Below are 21,497 nucleotides of genomic sequence, written 5' to 3' on the forward strand. Positions count from 1 at the left end.
ACCTTCATTGTGAAAATGTCAGTATACAAATACGGGCCTATAACCACGTGGGCCGGCCACGGAGCAAACTGAAATCGTATATGATGAGGAGACATTTACATTGTAGAGGAACGTAACGAGCGGGCCATTAGGTTGCAAGAACTAAGGTGTCTAACAGTTGCGGAATCGGTGGACGTACATTTTGTAATTAAAATACGACAGGGCCACTTTCAATAAAATTATCTAGATATACATTTGCGGGCAAGTACCATGGGTGACGTTAATTCGAACTTTCAATAGTACAGTAATCAATAACACATCAGAACTTAATATCAATAGGGATGTCGAAATATTCAATCAATTCTCGTCCCCGCCCGCCATGTGCATCAAAACTGCATTCATATCTCGTGATATCAAGGTTGTTCAACCAGTACACAACAAGGAGTTACGAGTCCCATTTATACCGGCGCCATTTTGGGCGAGGCCGGGCAGGTCCAGGATATAGTCAAAATGTCTCCACCAACCATCGGCCAGACCAGAACCCCTTTCGGCCCTTTATGCTACAAGATGGTGTCTTCCATTCAGAAAATATTGTTGGCAGCATTTTGAAAGGAAAGATAAACAGCCGTTCTCCTAGTGAGTCTCACATTGTTACATTTAGGAAGAATGTTGAAGAGTAGTATGTTGAAAATCTGAAGCCATTGTTCTACAAACTCTCAACCAGCCTTGGATGGAAAAAAAAATCCTGAAGAATGTACAAACTGAAAACCAATTTTTGTTTGTATAGCATCAACAGCAACGCTTGACTCAGCTTTGTGTGAAGCCGCCATTTTGATTCAATCAATAACGTCCCCCTGCACACATTCAGGGACCTGGTCGTGTCTTCAGGTCAAACGGATTGTGGGACAAGATACAGAAAGGAAAAGGAAAAAAGTTCCGCCAGACCCCGGGAGCCGGCCGCCTATGTCATGGGCGATCTTTGGCCACACCAGGGCGATAGTGAAGCTGCAGCAGGTGCAAATAAGCTTCAGACAGTGTTACAAGCTCTGCTCAGAACTCTCAACTATGACACCACCTCGGTGCCATCCAGATCTTGGCGCCTTGTGCTGGTTCCGGCCTATTCACACATCGGTCCGCTACTGACACCACCTCACAGGCCAACGGGTCACCCCACGCCGATTTTCGGCGCAGCATTGTAGGATGGCCACACCAGTGCGGCAACTTGCTAAACACCACCTCGGTGCCATCCAGATCTCGGCGCGTTGTGCTGCCTTCGGCCTACTGTAGCCGCAAGTGCGAACGCAACTCAACTGGATAGCGAGTGAAACACCAAGGGGCGCCCCACTGCAGCCGAGGAGCCTCCATCTTGGGGGCGACGCACAGCATCACATTGCTTTCCAATGCAGTCAGATCCTCAAACAGCCCCCACTGACTGACGCGACCTCACAGGCCAACGGGGCGCCCCACGCCGACTTTCGGCGCAGCATTGTAGGATAGCCATACCAGTGCAGCAACTTGCTGGACACCACCTCGGTGCCATCCGGATCTCGGCGCGTTGTGCTGCCTTCGGCCTAGTCGCACATCGGTCCGCTACTGACGCCGCCTCACGTGCCAACGGATTTTCTACGCTTTTTATAGCCCTATGCCGCATAACAGGTCATGTGACTTGTTTATAAAACCTTTCATTGGTTCATTTTACTTTTGGTTTCCTAATGATGGAAGGCTTGGTCATATGACCTAAAAATAACACTTTTCATTGGTTTAGAACATTTTTTTTTCCAAAACGATGAAAGCCCCACCTTGTTTCTGGATGTTTCAGACTGAAGCTGGCGTCGGCATGAAAGCACCACCATCTCGTGGCTCCGTCGTGGTCATTCCGCGAGCAATCATGGCAGCCGCTCCCCACCGGAAGCCTGCAGGAGTTGAGGGCCCCCAAGACTTTTGTAGAATCTTCACGGCTGAGGGGACGCTTTCGAGAATGGGGTCCAAGACCTAGCAGACAAGCGTCCGAGTTCCAAGGTGTCCCAGGGCCATTTTAGTGGACCAGGCCCAAAAAGGAAAGAGCCTGCCGCCATTTTGAGAGTCCTGTGGCAGCCGCCTATCGCTGAACCGCAAGAGTAGGCGCAACTCAGCTGAATGGCGGATTTTGGCACAGTGTACCAAAAGCGGGCGGAATGGCAACTGAAATGGTAAAGGGGCTCCCCACTACAGCACACGAGCCGCCACCTGGGGAGGCCCGTTCACGCCGCCTCCCCCCCCCCCCCCCTCCCCCGGGGCGCCCCACGCCGTTTTTCGGAGCAGCATTATAGGATACCAAAACCAGTGCGGCAGTTTACTGGACATCACCTGGGTGCCATCCACATCTCAGCGCGTTCTGCTGCCTTGGAACTATTCGCACAACAGACCGCTACTGACAAGGCCTCCCCAGGGACGCCCCACGCCATTTTTCGGAGCTGCATTGTAGGATACCAAAAACCAGTGCGGCACCCAGGTGACATCACCTGGGTGCCGTCCAGAACTCAGCTCGTTGTGCTGCCTTGGGACTATTCGCACAAAACACAGCTATTGACCATTGTTGCTTCTTTTTACAAAAAAATGTTTAAATGTGTTTACTGTTTTTGTTGCGTTGTATATATTTATAAGTTATTAAAGTTTTGTAATCCTACTACTTTGTTGAAGTGCTATATATTATTAATGTGACACATAATTGTAAAAACTTTGATGTACAAAGAGGCATCCCTGGAATCGTCCGCTTCAGGCTCGGTCCCACACACCCTCACAGTGAGAATCCCCTCCCCAAGCACAATACAGGATGGTTATCAGATACTAGGAACCCGTATGGTGTGACGGATATCATGGGGTGGGGGCCTTCATCTACTGTAACTCCTTTGAAGAGGGGTGATTCTCATACATGCCAACATTTCAGAAGCGCAAAGTGGGAGATTTTTAAAAAAAAAATCGGGAGAATGGGGCCTTGAATCGGGTTATTGTCATGTGTGGGCTTTGGAAGTGTGCTGCTGCAGGATCGGACATTTCAAACTCAAATGCACGTTCTTTTTCTTACCTTTCCGAAGCATGGAGCGCAATAGCAGGCAGAGAAAGGATGATGCAAGTGTTGAACACTGCCTGGCCTGGCAAGTTGCTGGCAGTGCCCCCCCGCCCCCCGCCCGCTCCTGAAACAGGGCACACACACCGCCGCCCCGAGTACTTCACAGATCTTTAAAAGACCATGCGCTTGTTAATGAGGCTTAAATTGTTTATCACCCCTTCTAGAGCCCCTGCATCGGCCCTCTGACGTTTCCTGGAAGAATTAGCACGTTACACAATACCAAGCCCTGTCAGCTGAAACCCCCGAGGAATCGGGTTTTTGCTTGCAGGAATCGGGAGGCGGGAGACTAGCACTGAAATCTGTAGTCTCACGCCTGAATCGGGAGGGTTGGCAGGTCTGGATTCTCTACAGCTGGGGCCATAAACTACATCCGCAGGGCTAGGTGATAGCCTGGGACCGGCCTGGACAATCGGACACAGAGGAAGAGGAGTGTCAGAGGGTGGGGTAGTGAATAGGGTGAAAGGAAGGTGTCGGGCGGGCACGGGGTGTGATTCTCAGGGAAGAGCAGCGCAGATGGGGGGAGGTTTATGGCCCATGCATGAGAGAGAGAGCGGGGGTGACCAGTGCGTGGGGGAGATGCTTGCGAGGGTGGGGAGCCGTGCTGAGAATCGACGGCGTGCAGAGAGTGGGTCTGGTCAAGGCATCTAAAATGGCTGCCGTGCACGACAAAATTGTGGCATTGGAAAAAAGGCACGATGGCGCAGACAATGTTTATCAATAAGGATTAATTTATAACAATTATTTTTAACAAAATATTTAATCGCAGTGACAAAATGGCGGTCAACACTTCCTGATTTCCATCGAATCGAACGTTAACAGACGTCACGCAGCAAAAAAAATAAAACGCTCACGCACAACCGCTGGAAGACATGTATCAACATATATGAGCCTCCTCAGCCACCCTCAAAAAACATAAGGGATCAGGATACGTCTCCCGTACCCCCTTATACCCTGTAATTTAATTAAATCGAAACACAAAATGGCGAATTCCCGTTTCGCTACCAGTTTGCGGCCCGGTTCGCGATCCGGGAAGCGCTTCTACCGTGAAAAATCAAATTTTTTTTATTTTCCCCACGGGACCCTTTAATAACCCCAACATCATTCCTAGGGGGTCAAGAGGGGTCTACCTTGCCCCCTTTCATTAAATTCCCCCTTCGTTTTTCACCTCTTCTTGTCTCTCGATCCTACCGAGAGACAAGATGGCGGCCGCACCGGACTGTTTAGAATGTTGACAGACACCGGAGAGCCAATCGGCATCGCTTCGCAAAGCTCCGTGACGCGAAAAGTACGCGATCTGGAGCGCTATCTGGGACGCTGTCACAGATATATAAATTTTTTAAAACGTTAATTTCTCAACATCCACTGGAGCACATATATTGAGACCCAGCAAAGGCACATCGGGCTAACAGTCCCTACAATATTGCCAAGTTTCGTGCAAATCCATTCAGCCGTTCGAGCTAAAAGTGAGGCCAAACGCCCTATGGAAATTAACATGGGAAAACGCGTTTTGGAACCCCCCTTTTTTCTCGGCCCCCCCTTAACGAAACCCCCCCACATTTTCAGGGGCTGCTCAGAAACAAAATGTGCCATTTTCCTGAAAATTTCAGCCGATTCCGTCCACAAACGCCAAAGTTATTAGACATATAATTTTCAAAAGTCCCATAGAGAAAAAATCCTAACTATATATACCTACTAGCGATAGCCAGTAGGTAATATATATATATATATATATATATAAATAACCTACTGACGGTCACCAGTAGGTAGTTCTAGTTAGGTAATTTGCAACATTCTATTCCCAATAACTTTGGTGCCAATTGACCAATCTTCGCGAAATTATCAAAACTTATGGCCCGCTCCGGTTTGCTCCTATCTTGAAAGTTTCGGGGTGGTTCGTCAAGCAGGGGCCAAGAAAAAAGGGGGGTCCCAAAACGTGTTTTCCCCATGCAATTTCCCATAGGAAACTTTAGACAAGGCTACAGTCCGAACTGCTGAATGGAATTACACCAAATTTGGCAAAAAGGTAGCTCTTGGTTCAGAAAGATCCCCTTATGTTAAATGTTGTAAATCCGTTCAGTAGTAGCTGAGAAAATCAAAATTAAAAAAGTTTTGATATCTATGGCCGTGCAGGGTCCACGCACCCTCCTGATCGCGTGCTTTATGCTAATTGGCTGTCAACACTCCCAACCAGGAAGTGTTGGCAGCCATCTTGTGCCTCGGTGGAACCGAGGCACAAGAAATCAGTCAAACAAGTGCGCAAAACGCAAAAAATGGGCAGGGTAGAAACAACCTGACCCCCTAGGCCTGCTTAGGGGGTCCCACAAGGACAGCCAGGGCCCAAAAATTCATTTTTTTTTAAATCGGCAAAATCCGCAGAGGATCCGTGGATCCGGCGGGAAAAGAAAAACGAAGCGCGGGCTCCCGCGCTTCGTTATTAATTAGCCCCCAGGTGGGCCAAGTCCCAGGGGCAATATATGTATTGTAATAGCTCCGGGGACCGCCACCCCCTGGGGCTTTTAAGACATATTGGCGGGCCCCACCTGCCCCAGGGACCGCCACCCCCCGGGGCTCATTAATTACATCTGGGGGGTTCAAAGGCCCCCCCCCCAAGCCCCGGGTACCGCCACCCCCGGGGCTTATCTAAAATATTTGCGTGGGGCTCACGGCCTCCCCGCAGCCCAGAGGAACGCCAGCCCCCGGGGCTTGTTTTTAAAAAAAAAAAAAAAACCTGTGTGGGGGGGGCTTGAACCCCCCACACGCCCCGGGGACTGCCACCTCCCCGGGGTTCTAAAGATTTAATTTAGGGGGTACGTGATGGACCCCCAAGCCCCGGGGACCACCACCCCATGGGCTTTGTGAATGGTGGCAGGGGGCCGTGCGGCCCCCCCTCCTGGAGCCCTGTCATGGCCCTGGGGACCGCCACACCCCAGGGCCGGCTCCTCCAGTGTCCTCGGGAGCCCACTCCGGGACACTGCAGTTTGCTATGGCAGGGCGGGATTTTCGCGGCTCCCACCCTCCCATAGCAAACTCTGCTTTGGTATTTGGAAGAGAGAGTAGGAAACCTGCTCTCTCTTCCAAATACCAAAGCAGATTGCTTTTCCACATGGGGAGCTGCATCGTAGCAGCTCCCCATGTGGAAAAGCAATGCCGGCTCCTGCAGGGGGCGGGGAGCCGCCTGGGACCATGGGGGCATTGGGGCTCCCCCCACGGTCCCCAACAAGGTGGCCAGGCCCCGGGGGATGGGGTCCTGGGTCCAGAAGGGGCCCCTCTCCCCAATAATAATTATTTTAATTAAAAAAACTAAAAAAATGCAAAGGAGAGTCCCTGGGACTGCGGTTTCCGGGGCCATGAATGACCTTAGGTGGGCCATGCAGCCCCCCTCCAAAATAATATTTAAAAAAATGGCCTTGCTCCGGGGGATGGGGTCCCCGGGGCCCGGAATTTGGCAGGGGAGGGGGGCCCATGTGACCCCTTCCCGTTAATATTTTTTTTTTTTACATGGGGGTCAAGCCCTTGGGGTTGGGGGTCCACAGGGCCTAAGGAATATTTAAAAAGAAGGGGGCTACACAGCCCCCTTCCTAAAAAATAAAAAGATACGTGATCTGCCTAGGCCCTCCCCCTCATGGAACCAGTCTGCAAACGCACCCTGTGACACGTTTTAAATTAAGGAATTAAATCCCCTTCAATTCTGGGGGTCCCTGGGGGCCAACTAGCCCACCAGGAACCTCCAGTATGCGCCACGGAGCTGCGTTGCAGAGAGGTGTTCTTAGGCCACGCCCCTTTTTACACCTCTCTGCAACGCAGCTCTGTGGTGCTCAATGGAGGTACCTGGTGGATTAGTTGCACGAGCAAATACATGTTTTAGTTGTACATCTTCAACAAAGTAAAAAAATAAAAGGCATTGTATGTGAGAGTTGGTGTATACAAATAAGTATATGTAAGAGTCAGTGATTGTGAGAGTAACTATATGAATGAGTGTATAATTGTAATGGTGATTTTGTAACATAAGAACTATGAGTTACTATGTGTTTGAGTAAATGAGGTGTTGGATAATTGTGTAAGTGAGTAAATGTAAGTGTGATTAATTTTTTTCAAGAGTGAGTAGGATGACTGCATAACCGACTAAGATAACTTCTGATGTGTCAATGTCTATATATGTGTATAAGTGCATTGTGATAGTGTTCTATTAATTAGTGACTGCATGTATAAATGATTCTGTTGTTCAATGGGTAGTTGTGTGTGTAGACTTAGGAATCAGTGTGTGGGTATGTAGTAACTGGTATTGGTGTGTCAATGGTTTCAAATATGGTACTCTGTATTTTACAGTGAGTGATGAAAGGTTATACTAGTGTATGATGAGGTGTATCAGATTGTCACGTGGATGTCATCAGTGATGTAATTTGAGATGTCATCAGTGATGTCACTGACCATGTCATGAATGATGCACTATGTGACATCATCTGCAGTGCTTTGCTGGCCCGTGAGTTATAGTTAGCAGAACTAACTATAACGGAGGAATTTCTATGGTTTTGTACGAGTGAAATGGACAGCTAACTATAACACCCCTGAAACCCATGTTTTTTTCTGTGAATTTCTAAGGTTTTTAAATGCTAATTTCTAACTATAATGTCTCTGAAACCTATGTTTTTTCAGTGAATTTCAAAGCTTTTGTAATAGCTAATTTCTAACTAGAACGTCTCCGAAACCTATGGTTTTTTAAGTGAATTTCAAAGGTTTTTTAAATGCTATTTTTTAAGTGTGATAGTAGTTATACCTATTTTTTTGTACTGATTTTCTACAGTTTTTTAACTGTTCATTTATAAATATTTTATTCATTAAATATCATTATATATTTTTCTGAAAATTGCAAAAAAATGTTTTAAAAAACTTCTAACTAAAATATTATTTATTTTTTTGTTTTCATTTTTTATTTTAATATATTTATATTATTTTCTTTAAAAAAAAAAGGTTTTCCCAATTTTTTTCGGGAGTCACGCACTCAAAGCGTACACATCACGGTGGGTGCGTGGATTCTAGCCGCCATTTTAGAAAAGTTGTGAAGGATCCGCGTACGGTGTGTGACGGCTGCGTGTTTTTGTTTTTCAGTTACATCATATACATTTCATATTACGTGATGTGCGCGATTGGTATGCGACCAGTCCACGACTCATTCACGACACATGCGCATTACGGTACGAGACGCTTGCACAGTGGCGGGTCCCACGTGACGTCGTATACGTGTTGGGTGCGCGACTCCCGCCAAAAAATGTTATGTTCCAAAATGATATGTATGTGTCTTTAATATACATATTAGGGCAAGATATTATCTAAGATATTCATAAAAATAATATATTTGTACTTATAATAAACATATTATTTTTAAATATTTTTCTCGAAGTCGAGTGCATGCATCGTGAGCGCAGAGAACCAGGTCAGCAGAGCTGCTGTAGACCCAGAGAAACTAGGTTACCAGAGCCGTTGTAGAGCCAGAAAACCAGATCATCAGAGCTGCTCTAGAGCCTAAGAAGCAGGTCAGCAGAGCTGCTCTAGAACCAGAGACCCAGGTCAGCAGAGCTGCTCTAGAGGCCGAGAACCAGGTCAGCAGAGCTGCTGTTGAGCCAGAGAAACCAGGTCAGCTGAGCTGCTTTATAGGGAGAGAACCAGGTCAGCAGAACTGCTTTAGAGCCAGAGAACCAGGTCAGCAGAGCTGCTCTGGAGCCAGTGAACCAGGTCAGCAGAGCTGCTTTAGAGCAATGGAACCAGGTCAGCAGAGCTTCTCTAGAGGCAGAGAACCAGGTCAGCAGAACCGCTATATATATATATATATATATATATATATATATATATATATATATCTGTAACGCCCTGAACGTCTCAGGATCGTTTAACAGACACGATAATGAGGACGCAACCACTTGTGAAGGGTTAGTTATTTTAATGAAGGCAAAAATAATACAAAGAGTAAACAAAAGTTATAGTCACTGGAATCCTCCAGGCTAAGTACGTTACCAGCCCACAGCACGGATGGTCCTAACCGTCCTCTGCATATACGCCGATCCCGGCGTATGCCAACAGAGGGCAGAAATGAAATGGCCGACAATGCCAATCGGTAGGCTGTGAGGGGCACGAAGAGTGTTGGGGAGAATCGAGGAGTCAGGGAAACACCCAGCCGGGGTCTCTACCTGAAGGGAGCAGCCGCTCAACCTCTTCCTCAGACTGCACCGGGACGCGGAGTCACCTCCTGGTGATGCGTCACCGATACCCCAATCAAAAGCAAGAAGACTGAACCGAGAGCAGCCGCTCGATCGATCCTGTGGACTTCCGAGTCTGTAACGCGGCAAACACCTCCTGGTGTGCGTTACAGCTGGCAGTCCCTGTATCTCTGGTCGGGCTGGGAGTTACGACTCCAACCAGCAAAAGCGCCACTGCGCTTTGACTCAGCCGAGTCAAAAAGCGAAGCTCAATGGTTGACCGGTAGAGCTTCCGGGTCCTTCACAGGTGACGATGGGGCAAGACACAGCCCAGGGAGTAACGACTCGACCTACCTCCGTTCTTGCCTTACTGGAGCACCACTCCGGAACACTGCTCTTCACGAAGCAGGTACGTCGGTGTAAACACAATATCCGACAGCGTTGTACCTCCCGGTTCCTCCCTTTATAGGGCGTGTTTTCCTTGAGTTATGTAACAGCTCTCCTGTTTACATAAGGGCGTGTTTTCCTTGAGTTATGTAACAGCTCTCCTGTTTACATAAGGGCGTGTTTTCCTTCAGTTATGTAACAGCTCTCCTGTTTACATAAGGGCGTGTTTTCCTTGAGTTATGTAACAGCTCTCCTGTTTACATATCCTCTCAACCGCTAAGCATCCTGGGAGATGTAGTCCGTTTTTGCTGGTTCCCGTTTTCCTCCCCTCGCATGACAGGAATTCTTGACAATATCCACCAAAATTCCGCTTTCACCAAAGAAAAGGGAGCATGTACACGAGGATCCAAGCAATGGCTGATTTAATGAGGTAAGGTCATGCCGGACCCGGCACCAACAGTCAACTGAGATGCGTTTCGGCTGCGCACAACCTTTCTCAATAATATAGATTTTCACCCACAAAAAAAAACCAAAGGTTACAGGGACCATATAATTTGGCTAAAATGTCATTTCACTTGTGCAAGACAAAAGAAATTCAGGCATTATACTTATCTGAGTTAACTGTAACTTGCGCCCCGTAATGCACTGCTTATAATAAAGATAATAATAATCCTGTATTTGTAAAGCACACAGATACCCTTAGGTTTCCCGGCGCTGGGGGCCGTCGGGAAGATTAAGCAAACTATTGCCCAGAGACACATTGTGGCTGGGCAGACCTCTGCCGCCGGTGCCGGGGATCGAACCGTGATCCCCAGCATCCGGTCTCAGTCGCCCTGGCCGCTGCGCCACACCTCTTCCAACCTCACATATTACATCACTCATGACATGGTCATGGACATAACTGAAGACATCTCAAATGACATCAGTGATGACACCCTCCAGTGACCGTGAGTGTTTTTAAAGAGTTGAGTGTTAAATATATATATCAAGGCGTATTGGTGAATTAGTGGGTGTATGAGTGACTGTGTGTATGACTGAGTGCGTGACTGACTGCATAAGTGAGTGATTATGTGTCTGAATGAATGTTTGGATGAGTGACTGGTTTTGTGAATGTGTGTTTCTGTCTGTCAGTTCATGTCTAAGTGGGTGTATGAGTATGTTAGTTGTTAGTCAGTGGAGTGGTGTGGCTCACTGGTTAGAGGTGGCAGACCCGGAAGCAGAGGACAGCCTGGGACCAGGGTTCAATCCCTGACGTGGCAGGGTTGTGAACCAGGGTCAGCGGACTCGATAATTCTCGCCTCGGTGCCTACTCTAACCAGGGATCACACTCGACAACTCTGGGCATTAGCTTGCCTCATCTCCACAACGGCCGCCCACAAACGCCGGGGATGCCTGGTTTCACCCTGGAGATACCCAGGAGGAAAACATCTCACAGGGAAAGCCAGGACGTGTTCCCCAGCGGTCTATAGCGCCAGGACACCTCCGGGTAGCAGTGCGCTTTACAAGACACACACATTTACATTTACATTTACATGAATAGCTATATGTGTGTTTGTTTTGTTCTCTACTTTTATGGTTGTCTGGTTCTCTGTGAGTGAGTGAGGAGGTATGTGACTATCTGTATGGATGAGTGAGTAGGTGAGTCAGTGGCCATATGAGGTACTGAGTTCTTGTCTGAGAAGCTGTTTGGGTGAGTGAGTGTCTGTATATCTGTGTTGGTAATTGAGTGCATGTGTCAGTATGGGTGAATAACTGGGTATGTGAAAGGCAGTATATGTGAGTGACGGGGTATATGAGAGACTGCATCAGTGAGCGAATATGAGAGTGGCTATATGGGTCAGTGCATGCTTCTGTTAGTGACTGTATTGGTGAATGAGTATGTGTTACTATTTGTATGAGCAAGTAAGTGGATGTGTATGTAACTGTTTGGGTTAGTACGTACCTGTATGATTGACTGCATGGGTGAGTGCTAGGTGTGTGAGTAGTTCTTTGGGTGACTCACTCAGTGTGTGAGTGCCTGTATGGGTATATGATTGAATATGTCAATGACTGTATTGCTTCGTGAGCGGGTGTATAAGGAGCAGTATGGGTGAGCAAGTGGATGTGTGTGTAGATCTATGAATTAGTGAGTTGATGTTTAAGTACTGCTATGGTTCTGTCATTGGGTTTGTGAATGGTTGTGTGGGAGTTGTAGTAGATGTATAAAATATTCGATAGGGGTGTGAGTGGGTGTGTTAGAGTCAATGTGGATGATGTCATCACTGATGCCATTTGAGATGTTATGAGTGATGTAATATGTGGGGTCATAAGCAGTGCATTGTGGGGGTGCACGTTATAGTAAACTAGAGTAACTATAGCAGCTGAATTACTATGGTTTTGTACGACTGAAATATCAGCCAAATTATAACATCCCTGAAAGCTTTGTTTTGTTTTTTTAGTGAATTTCTAAGGTTTTTTCAATTTGGTGATTTGCTTGCAGGTTTTTTTTGGCCTTTTAATTTAGGAGGAGGGCCTCATTGACCCTCTTCTCTGGACCATATTGGGCCCCAGTGACCCATCCCATAGAGCTTGGCATTTTCCTTTTTTTTTTTCTTTTTTTTTTAAAACCTTTATTTTCACCTTCACATCTTTACACAGCATGCCGCCTACAACCCCGAAGGGCCGGCCGCTAAACGCAATTATCACAACATAACGACAGCCGTAAGGAAGTGCAGTGCATTTGTCGAGAAAGTCATTGCAATAAGGGTTGCCAGAAGATTAAATGAAGGGCATTAGCAATTGTTCCATACCGAATAATTGAGGTTTTCATTTTCTGTTTTTTAAACGAACAAAAAGAACAACATAACATCGGGAAAGCACAGTGCGATCATTGACAACGTACATTGCAGGATAGGTATGGGAGTATATTTGGGATAAGACAGAGCCGCTTGTCATCCGGGAATCAACTCAAGGCGTGAAGAAACTACCACCCCCCCCACAATCCCCCGAGGGACCCCACCCCACAGCCAACCACCCTCACTCCAACCCATCATCGTCATCAGAGTCCAGTGGGTCATCTTCTGGCAGGGGATCGCAGATGTCACCCCGATAGGTGTTCCACGGGGACCAGACCTTGTTCCACTTGCCAGGACAGGCCCGACTTAGGTATACCGCCCGTTCTGTTTCCATCGTCTTATCCATGTTTGTGCACCACTGCGATGATGTCGGGAGGTCCGCCACCCCCCAACGCTGCGCAATGTCTCGCTTCGCTACCATCATGCCCAGTGTCACCCAGAGGCGGCCGTACCGTGACAGATCTGTTGATTCCCATACATTGAGGAGGCACCGCCGTGGCTCCGGCAGCACTGAAACCTCCAGCACCTGGGAGATAGTACGCAGGACTTGACGCCAGTAGTTGTGTATGCGCGGGCAGTCCCAAAATGTATGGAAGAAGGTACCCTCCTCCCCACAGCCACGCAAGGAAAAGGGGTGCGTTGTTCGGTGTATGCGGTGCAGCAGTGTTCTAGTGTAGTATACTCTGTGGAGGACTTTGAGCTGAACTAGCCTCATCCTGGCCGATATGCCCGCTTCCTTAGGGGAGGCCAGAGCCTCATTCCACTCATGTTCGTCAAGCGCACCTACCTCCTGCTCCCATCTATCCTTGAGGGGCATTAGCGGATCTGGTGAGTTATTGAGAAGCTTCCGGTACGTCAAGGAGGTGGCCTTCTCCACCATGTAGTCTGTCAGGAGGCGATCCTCCAGCGGGGAGGACTCGGGGAGCGTCGATCCAGCCGGGATGGCCGAGAGCAGGGCGTGGCGGATCTGCACGTATCGATATGACTCGTGCGGTCCGAGCTCATATATATCTCTCTCAGGCGGGCGAAGGTAATAACAGCTCCTCGTTCCCACATGTCCCCCACTGTGGAGATGCCGATGGAGTCCCATCGGGAGAACCCCTTACTAAACCGAAGATTGCCCAGAGCACGCGTGTCCCAGAGCGGAGTGAGCTTAGTGAGCGTGCCTTTCCATCCCAGTGCAGCGGTGGCTGCGTGCCAGGTGGCCACGGTGAGCCTAGTGGGGCCCACAAGCCGTCTCAGCTTCCTCCGATCATAAAGCGGGGCCAGCATGTTATTGGTGCCCAACTGTGCCCTGTCCGCCTGAAATGCCGGGTCAGATTGCGGAGCATGTAGCCACTGGTTGATGGGCCTGAGTTGTGCTGCCCAATAATATAGATGCAAGTTCGGGAGTGCAATGCCACCTTCATACCAGCTTCTGCAAAGTTTGGCTTGGGCTATGCGTGCAGGGCGATTGCCCCATAGTAGTCCGGAGACCACCGCTGCGACCTTCCTGAAGTATCCCGTCGCCACCGGGAATGGAGTGTTATCTAGGATGTACAGGAAACGGGGTAGCGACTTCATTTTAAACAAAGCAGCTCTCCCCAGCATCGTTAAAGGCAGCCCCGCCCAAAAGCTCGCGTCCTGCTTGAGACGATCCAGTGGTGGTATGAGGTTCAGTCTCTTGTATTCGGAAGGGTCCCTCGTGATATGAATGCCTAAGTATTTAAAGGAGGAACCGGCCAGCCGTAGAGGGCAGTCCGGCCCAAGTGTTGGGGGGTCCCCTGCCAGCACATATAACTCCGACTTGTTCCAGTTAATAGTGTTGCCCGAAACCTCGCCGTGTTCGTCGCACAGACGCAAAAGAGCTGGTATGCTATGCTCGGGATCCGTTAGGTACACCAGCATGTCGTCCGCATAAAGGGATATGCGGTCCTCCCACCCCTCCCTCCATTGAATCCCCTTGAGCAGGGGGGTATGTCTGATGCGAATAGCCAGGGGTTCTAGGGAGAGTGCAAAGAGCAGGGGGGGAAGAGGGCAACCTTGCCGGGTGCCACGGCCAAGCGGGAACGTGCGTGATATGTGGCCATTTGCCACCACATGTGCCACCGTCGCTGTGTAGAGTAACTTTATCCACGAGATGAAGTTTGGGCCGAATCCCATTAGTGAGAGGACTTCGAAGAGGTAGGCCCACTCCACCAAGTCAAAGGCCATCTTCGCGTCCAACGCCAGTATGGCTGCACTATCGCCAGCGCGATCTGCCCTCGCCAGCACCCCGTGTACCCTTCTGAGATTAAGTGCGGTGTTTCTGTGAGGCATGAACCCTGATTGGTCTGGGTGTATAAGGTCGGACAGGTGGGGCAGTAGGCGGTTGGCCAGGAGCTTCGCTAAAATTTTACTTTCCGCATTTAGCAAAGAGATAGGGCGGTAAGACGAGCACTCCTCTGGAGGTTTACCGGGCTTAGGGATAGCCACTATTGTGGCCGTCCGTTGATCCAGCGGGAGCATCCCCTTTTCCTTACATTCCACATACATTGTAAGTAAATGTGGACAAAGATCGTCAGTGCGCGCTTGGAACCACTCCACTGGAATACCATTCGGCCCAAGCGCCTTGCCGGGTCTGAGCGCCCCAATGGCCAACCGAAGTTCATCAGTGGTCAACGGCGCCTCCAGATCGGCAACGGCCTCCGGTTGCAGCGAAGGGATGTCTATATTGCTTAATGCACATTGGGCCGAAATCACGGTCACCTCCCGTTCGGGGGTATACACTTTTTCGAAGTGGGACGCTAGTGCCTCCACCACTCGGTCGGGGTCAGTTAGCATCGTGCCACTGTCGTCCTTCACCTGCTGGATCCCCCTGGAGCTACCTCCTCTCTTATCTAGCCAGGCCAGCATCTTCCCTGCCTTGTCCCCCACATCGTATACACGGTTCTGTGTGTCGGTGATGTGTCCCTGTGTCGTGAGGCGAGCATGATCTGTGTATAACTGCTGATGGAGTGTAAGGGTGTGCGCCGTATCGTCCGTGGGGTCAGCTTCGTGGGCACTAGTGGCTTCGCGTAGCCGAAGCTCGAGAGCAGAGTGACTTTAAGGTAGGAGGCTTGAATGGGATATATGCGGCGACGGGACCGTGTCCGTGAGGTAACTGTAAGAGTCAAAGGTGAGTGATCGGAAATGCCCCGAGGGTGTATGTCTACCTCATCTACGCGCTGTAACCCATCCCCTAAGGCCAAGAAGTAATCAATGTGTGATAGACTGTTGTGAACTGTGGAGTGAAACGTGTACTGCCGGGTCAGTGGGTGAACATGGCGCCAAACATCTACCAGCCCCAGTGCCTCCAGGAAGCGCCGAAACCGGGAGGGGCCCCCGGTAAGACGGTCGCCGGAAACTTGTCGAGCTGCGGGTCTGCAGCCGCGTTAAAGTCTCCACCTAAGAGCATGTCCCCCTCAGGGAGGGATAGTAAGAAGTCTCCCAGGGCCGGAAGCATCACTGAATGTAGGGAGTGTGGGATGTATACTGAGACCACTGTTAATGGGCGACCGTCCCACTGCCCCATCACCGCCACAAAACACCCTTGAGTATCGGATTTAGTACTAAGGGTAATGAAGTGGGAGGACTTTTTTATCAGAATGCCCGTACCCCTCGAGCCAGTGGAGAATTCGGAGTGGACCAGCATTCTATACCCCCTTCTGTCCAAGGCCTTGGTAGCTCCACCCACCAAGTGGGTCTCCTGCAAGAGTATTAGGTCTGGTTTGTAGCGCTTTACCTCGGACAGAACAAGGCCACGTTTCACCTTGTCACCCAGGCCCCGCACATTCCAAGTAAGAAGCCGGAGGGTGGAGCCACTCGTCTGCGCCTCATCCACCCTCATCCACCCTCACGGCATTGAGTTGTTCACCCGCCATCATTATTCATCAGACACACAGTTTGTCCATAAAGAACCAATAGCACCTGCAGCAATACGTTAGTAAGCAAAGCACACTGTACAGTTCGAGATCGACTTTGTGAATTTCCCATGAAGAAGAACCATCCCCCCCCCCCCCCCCACCCCTTCCCACCCTGCCTCCCTGCTAAACGGACCTGCAACTGCCCGCCACCCCAACTCAGCAGAGCGCTTATCCCATTCCAAAAACAGAGTACTTGCGCGTCAGGGGAGAGTGTCCCCCAAAGCAGGCAGTCCCGTTGCCGCCCTCGGGATGTCCAGGCCAGCGTCCATGAACGACGAGAGTAGCATTCCTTATGGGAGAAACCCAGAGTTCAACCAGTCCAGCACTTACAAGTTTCATTCGCCCCCGGCTGCCCCAGCTCGATCCTGTGATGGCGACGCGCTCGCGCTTCCCCTAGCTGAAGACTGCGAACCGGGCCGGCCGTCGTCCTCAGGCCTGTTGCGTCGACGGTTAGAAGTGCGGTCCACCGTGCGCCATCCTTCCAGCCAGTCTCTCGCTGTCTCCGGAGAGTCAAAAAACCAGACCTTCTTGTCGGCCACCACTCTCAGCCGGGCCGGGACCAACATGGAATATGGCAATTCCTGCTCGCGGAGCGTTTTCTTCACCTCCAAGAAAGTTCTCCTCCTGCGGGTGACCTCCGCTGTGTAATCCGGGAAGAAGGATATACGAGAGTTCTGAATCTGAATAGGTGGTGCCACCCTGGCCGCTTGGAGAATAGTGTCTCGATCTCTAAAATTGAAAAGTCTTGCCAGGATGGGGCGCGGGGCAGCTCCTGGCGTAGGTGTACCGCCGGGCACCCGATGGGCACGCTCTACAGTAAAGAAGTTGGAGAGCCCCTTCGTGGCCAGTTGGTTCTTAATTAGATCTTCCACGTATAAGTCCATGGCCCCTTTCGTCTCCGATTCTGGGACCCCCAAAATGCGGACGTTGTTGCGCCTGGAGCGTCCCTCATGATCATCCAACTTGCTTTTAAGGAGTTTATTGTCCGCTTGCAGTTTCTCCATAGCCACCTGTAGATCAGAGACATCTTCTATGAGTGACTTAGCTACCACCTCCACCTGTTTCACTCTTTCACCCATCTTTTGGAGATCGGCTCGTATGAGGGTCACCTCGGTAGCGGTCGAGCCCACTGTTGCCTGGACCTGTTCCAGGGCACGCAGGACATCATCCAGAGTAGCCTTTTTTGCCCCTTCAGTGTCCGCACCTTTGCCTATGGATTTGCGCTGCTCAGGCTGAGTGAGTGCCTGGTTGTCGTAGGCGAATTTACCGAGTTTCGCCTGAGCAGCGGTTTGCCGTGGCCCTTTCCCCGCCATCTTGGCTCTACGGCGGGACACTTTCTGTGGTGAGGTAAGCAGGCCGTTTGCGGCCGGCGGTGCCGAGGCGTCCGTACGATATGTTCAATCCGGGAACAGGCCAGCGATCGCTGTCGACGTTGTAGTTTCTCCGGCAGCGGCGGACCCGATTAAGCTTCGTCAGGCCAGAGCAAAATGGCGGCTATTGCGCAGCAAGTTACAAGTTCCGGCCGCAGCCGGTTACCGCTGTATGGCACTGCTCCGCCACGCCACCGGCAGGTAACTTGGACGATCGAGTGTTCAAAGGGGGATCCGCCGGTTCGGTGGTTTGCTGGCGTCGGGCTCTGTCTTCAGCGGGCACTTCCTGTTGATGGTGCCAAGGAGGGTCTACTTCCGCTCGGCCAAGGACTCGACCCGACACCGCGGCCACACTCGTGTCACAAGGCCCCTCTGCAGTGGAGGACCAAGTTGATCTTTCCTCCTGTTGTCGGGGTCGGAGAGCTCCCAAATTTCTCCTGCGACTGTCGTTCGGTCACCGCACCCAGGACACCCCTTCTGGGACGATCAGTGAACGGATAGGCATGCGGATTGTTGCGGGAAGCCGCCTTGCTACGGGAGCCTCTCTAGGTTGCTGCCGCCATCATCGGCTGCTAGCCACGCCCCCGGCATTTTCCTTTTTAAAAAAAAATTTAAAAGAAGAAAAGGGGTGCGTTGCCCCCTTTCCTGGGTCCCCCTCCCATCTATTCTGTAGCCCAGGGGGGGCTGGTGGTCCCCAGGGCAAGGGGCCACAATGGACCCACGCCTTTACTTTACTTTGTGCCCCGGGGAGGTGGCCACTGGGCTGCGTGGTGGAGCTGGAGCCCCCATGCATCATATTTAAATGTACTGTAGTCAGTTGCTTGGCATATTGTTTCAACATTTGCTTCAACTCACTAGATCTGGTGCTGTTATTCTCTTTCATGCACAATTGTGAATGCTCAACACTCCCTGTCAATGCCGAAACCGTAACCAACTCCAGGTCCTCAGTGGATACATTTTTTTCTTGTATCTTCTTATTCAGTCTCTCGATGAGGTGGCCGTGAATAATTTAATCTCTAAATTACCTTAGTTACACATTGCTGCAAGTGTTATTCAAGCAGCAACAACATTATCAATTGATTCACCAGGGGACTGAGCACGTTATAAAAGGTTGTACTGCTCCAACACAATTTTTTTATAAGGGTTGAATCTCCAGTCCAATGTTTTTATGATGTATGCATACCTATCCATTGCAAATACGGAATCCCCATCTTCCCGTCCATCGAAATGAACAGTCAAAATTTCTAAGGGCAAGTTTTTCGAAATGCTTCAACCTTCAGAACCCAAATTATTAATCAAATGTGCTTTTTCTTTTTTGAAGTGAAGGTGTCTCCATCAATTACCTCCAAATATTCGTCAATGTTTTATTCCCACTGTTGCCAATTAAATAGAGGAGTAGAAGGGACTTTCAGAAAAGTTGGAAGTGCCACAATTCTCTCCATACAGTGACATACCTTGGTGAGTTGCTGCCCGCACCCTTTAGCAAACAGGTTTTTGTAGAACTCACTCCCAATGGAATTTACTTAATATTCAAAAGTGTCTAAATTATTTACACTGCTGACAAAATCAAGCTTGAAAACATATGTGTGAATGTAATCACGAGCTGGTAGTTAAGTTATGGTAAATGTGCTCATGTGTGCCTGTCTCGGCCAGCCGATGCAGGCTAACCAATGACCGTAGACTCAAATCCACTTAGGAGTAATAGAAGGTTTTCCGACCTCCTATAATAGCTGCCAAGTTGCACATGAAATGTGGTTGTTTCGACAGTGAGTTGGGCATGTCCTATCACTGCTGGATGAATTCTGTCCCAAACACCTTAGATGGCCACCAACACAGAGCGTGTGACATGTTTGTTTCGACAACCAATTTTCCAATGAGAGCTAAAATGGAAAAAACTTTTAACATTTGTTTTCGTACATGGCTATGCATAAAAATTGGTATGCTGGACCGTAACTGTACCTGATATGGTTCTGATCCTTCCATGGTGTCAAACGTTATAGGCAAATCAAAATATATCTTTCCAATGGAAAGTACATCTGAGCTATAAATGCACAGTGGTGGCTGCCACTTTGTAGTACAATGATCAGCCAATTAATTATCAGTACTCAGTTCTGCACTATTTCCTTGGGGACTTCTACGGTTTGGGTATATGAGAGTAATGGCATCAAATACTCACATAGAGCCAAACAACATAAAATGAGATAATGTAACCACTGAACAAAATAACATAACAACACACATTGCAAGAGCAACACACCACACAAGAGAACCATGCAAAACAACAGAACTACAACAATGCAAACGACACAAGACACTGAAACAATACAAGTCAGCACAAAAAGAGAAATACCACACAAACAAAATAGTGCTGCATAATAGCATTGCATGAAACCAAGATTCAAACAACACAATACCAGAAAACTCAAACAGCTCAACGTAATGTAACCACAATAAATCTAATCAGTCGTACAGTACTCCAGCTACATGATTATAAAAATAACACAATAACACAAGTAAACAAAAGCAACAAAGTATGACAATACCATTACCAGAACACAAAGCAAAATTAAAATCTACACAATTACAATCCAAAACAGCTAAACAAACCTCAGAAAACTGCTCTTATGCACAATACCACATCACAAAAAGCTCTCTCCATCCCCCATTCACCACTAGCTCTCTTTGACTTTAATGAAACGGGTATTACCTAGTCTAAATTATAGCTGCTCGTAAGAATTTTGACATGGTGGACAAATGCACATTGTGGCTTTTATATAAAAATATGAGCTGCACCTTTGTGTACAGAGCATACGTGTGTAAAAATAGACATGATTTAATTATTTCCTATTTTTAAATGCAGTTAAGTAATTTTGACTTATTTTGGGATATTTCAGGATGATTGCTACTATCATGGATATGTGGAAGGCTTTCCAGAATCAGTTGTGGGTCTTAGTACATGCTCTGGTCTGAGGTAATTCTATCCTATGCTTAAGACAAAAATGAAAGGTGTCTACTTGAAATATTTTTATTTAATTTCTTTTATTTTAAAGTTTTATGCAAGGAAATAAACATATTCCGGACAAACATAAACAGCAGTGGGTAAATAGAAGCATAGTCAAAACATTACAAAAAGCAAGATTTGAAGCATATGGGCATAAATACAAACAAGTCGGATAACAGAAATACCTTAAAAACAAGCTACAACAATGGAGAAGTGGGAAGGCCAAGACAGACAAGGGAAGAGATAAGACGAGTCATTAAGACAGAGGAGGCTCAACCAAAAATAACATCCAAAATGTACCTAATTCACAATATGTTAAATCCAATCTGCGTTTGGGGCCCAGATTTTCGCCCCCCTTACTCTGTTCCTGTTCCTCTTGGCCTTATAGATTGCAGATTCTAGATTATACATCGACAGCAGTCTAGCCCTCCAGGAGGTAAATAAAGGAGGTTCAGGAGAGATCCAATCTTTGGTGATACAAGCGCGGAGAATCGCCATAGTGATGAAGAGATATGAAGTCTTAGATTTAGATCTTATATACGTATCAGACTCTTATTTAACTCCTAACATTACCAGCTCTCCTGTAATACAAATTGGTGATCCTAATATTACTGAAAGAAAACATTGGATTGACGAAAGGAAGTCAGCCAATTTGGGACATGAATAGAACATATGCACAACATCTGCAGCGAAAAGACCTCAC

The 21,497-nt window shown here is 48.6% G+C and overlaps 1 protein-coding gene across 1 annotated transcript in view; it reads left to right on the forward strand.

Annotated features, from left to right (window-relative positions):
- LOC147683291 (disintegrin and metalloproteinase domain-containing protein 9-like) overlaps window positions 1-21,497 on the forward strand; it is a 2,469,977-nt gene that overhangs the window by 228,229 nt on the left and 2,220,251 nt on the right. Inside the window, exon 5 of the mRNA XM_086944815.1 lies at window positions 20,688-20,764. Within this exon, the coding sequence (XP_086800941.1) occupies window positions 20,688-20,764 (77 nt within the window). The remainder of the gene's footprint in view (window positions 1-20,687; window positions 20,765-21,497) is intronic.

Source organism: Lissotriton vulgaris, chromosome 11, assembly GCF_964263255.1.
Source record: "Lissotriton vulgaris chromosome 11, aLisVul1.2, whole genome shotgun sequence".
Taxonomy (NCBI): Eukaryota; Metazoa; Chordata; class Amphibia; order Caudata; family Salamandridae; genus Lissotriton; species Lissotriton vulgaris.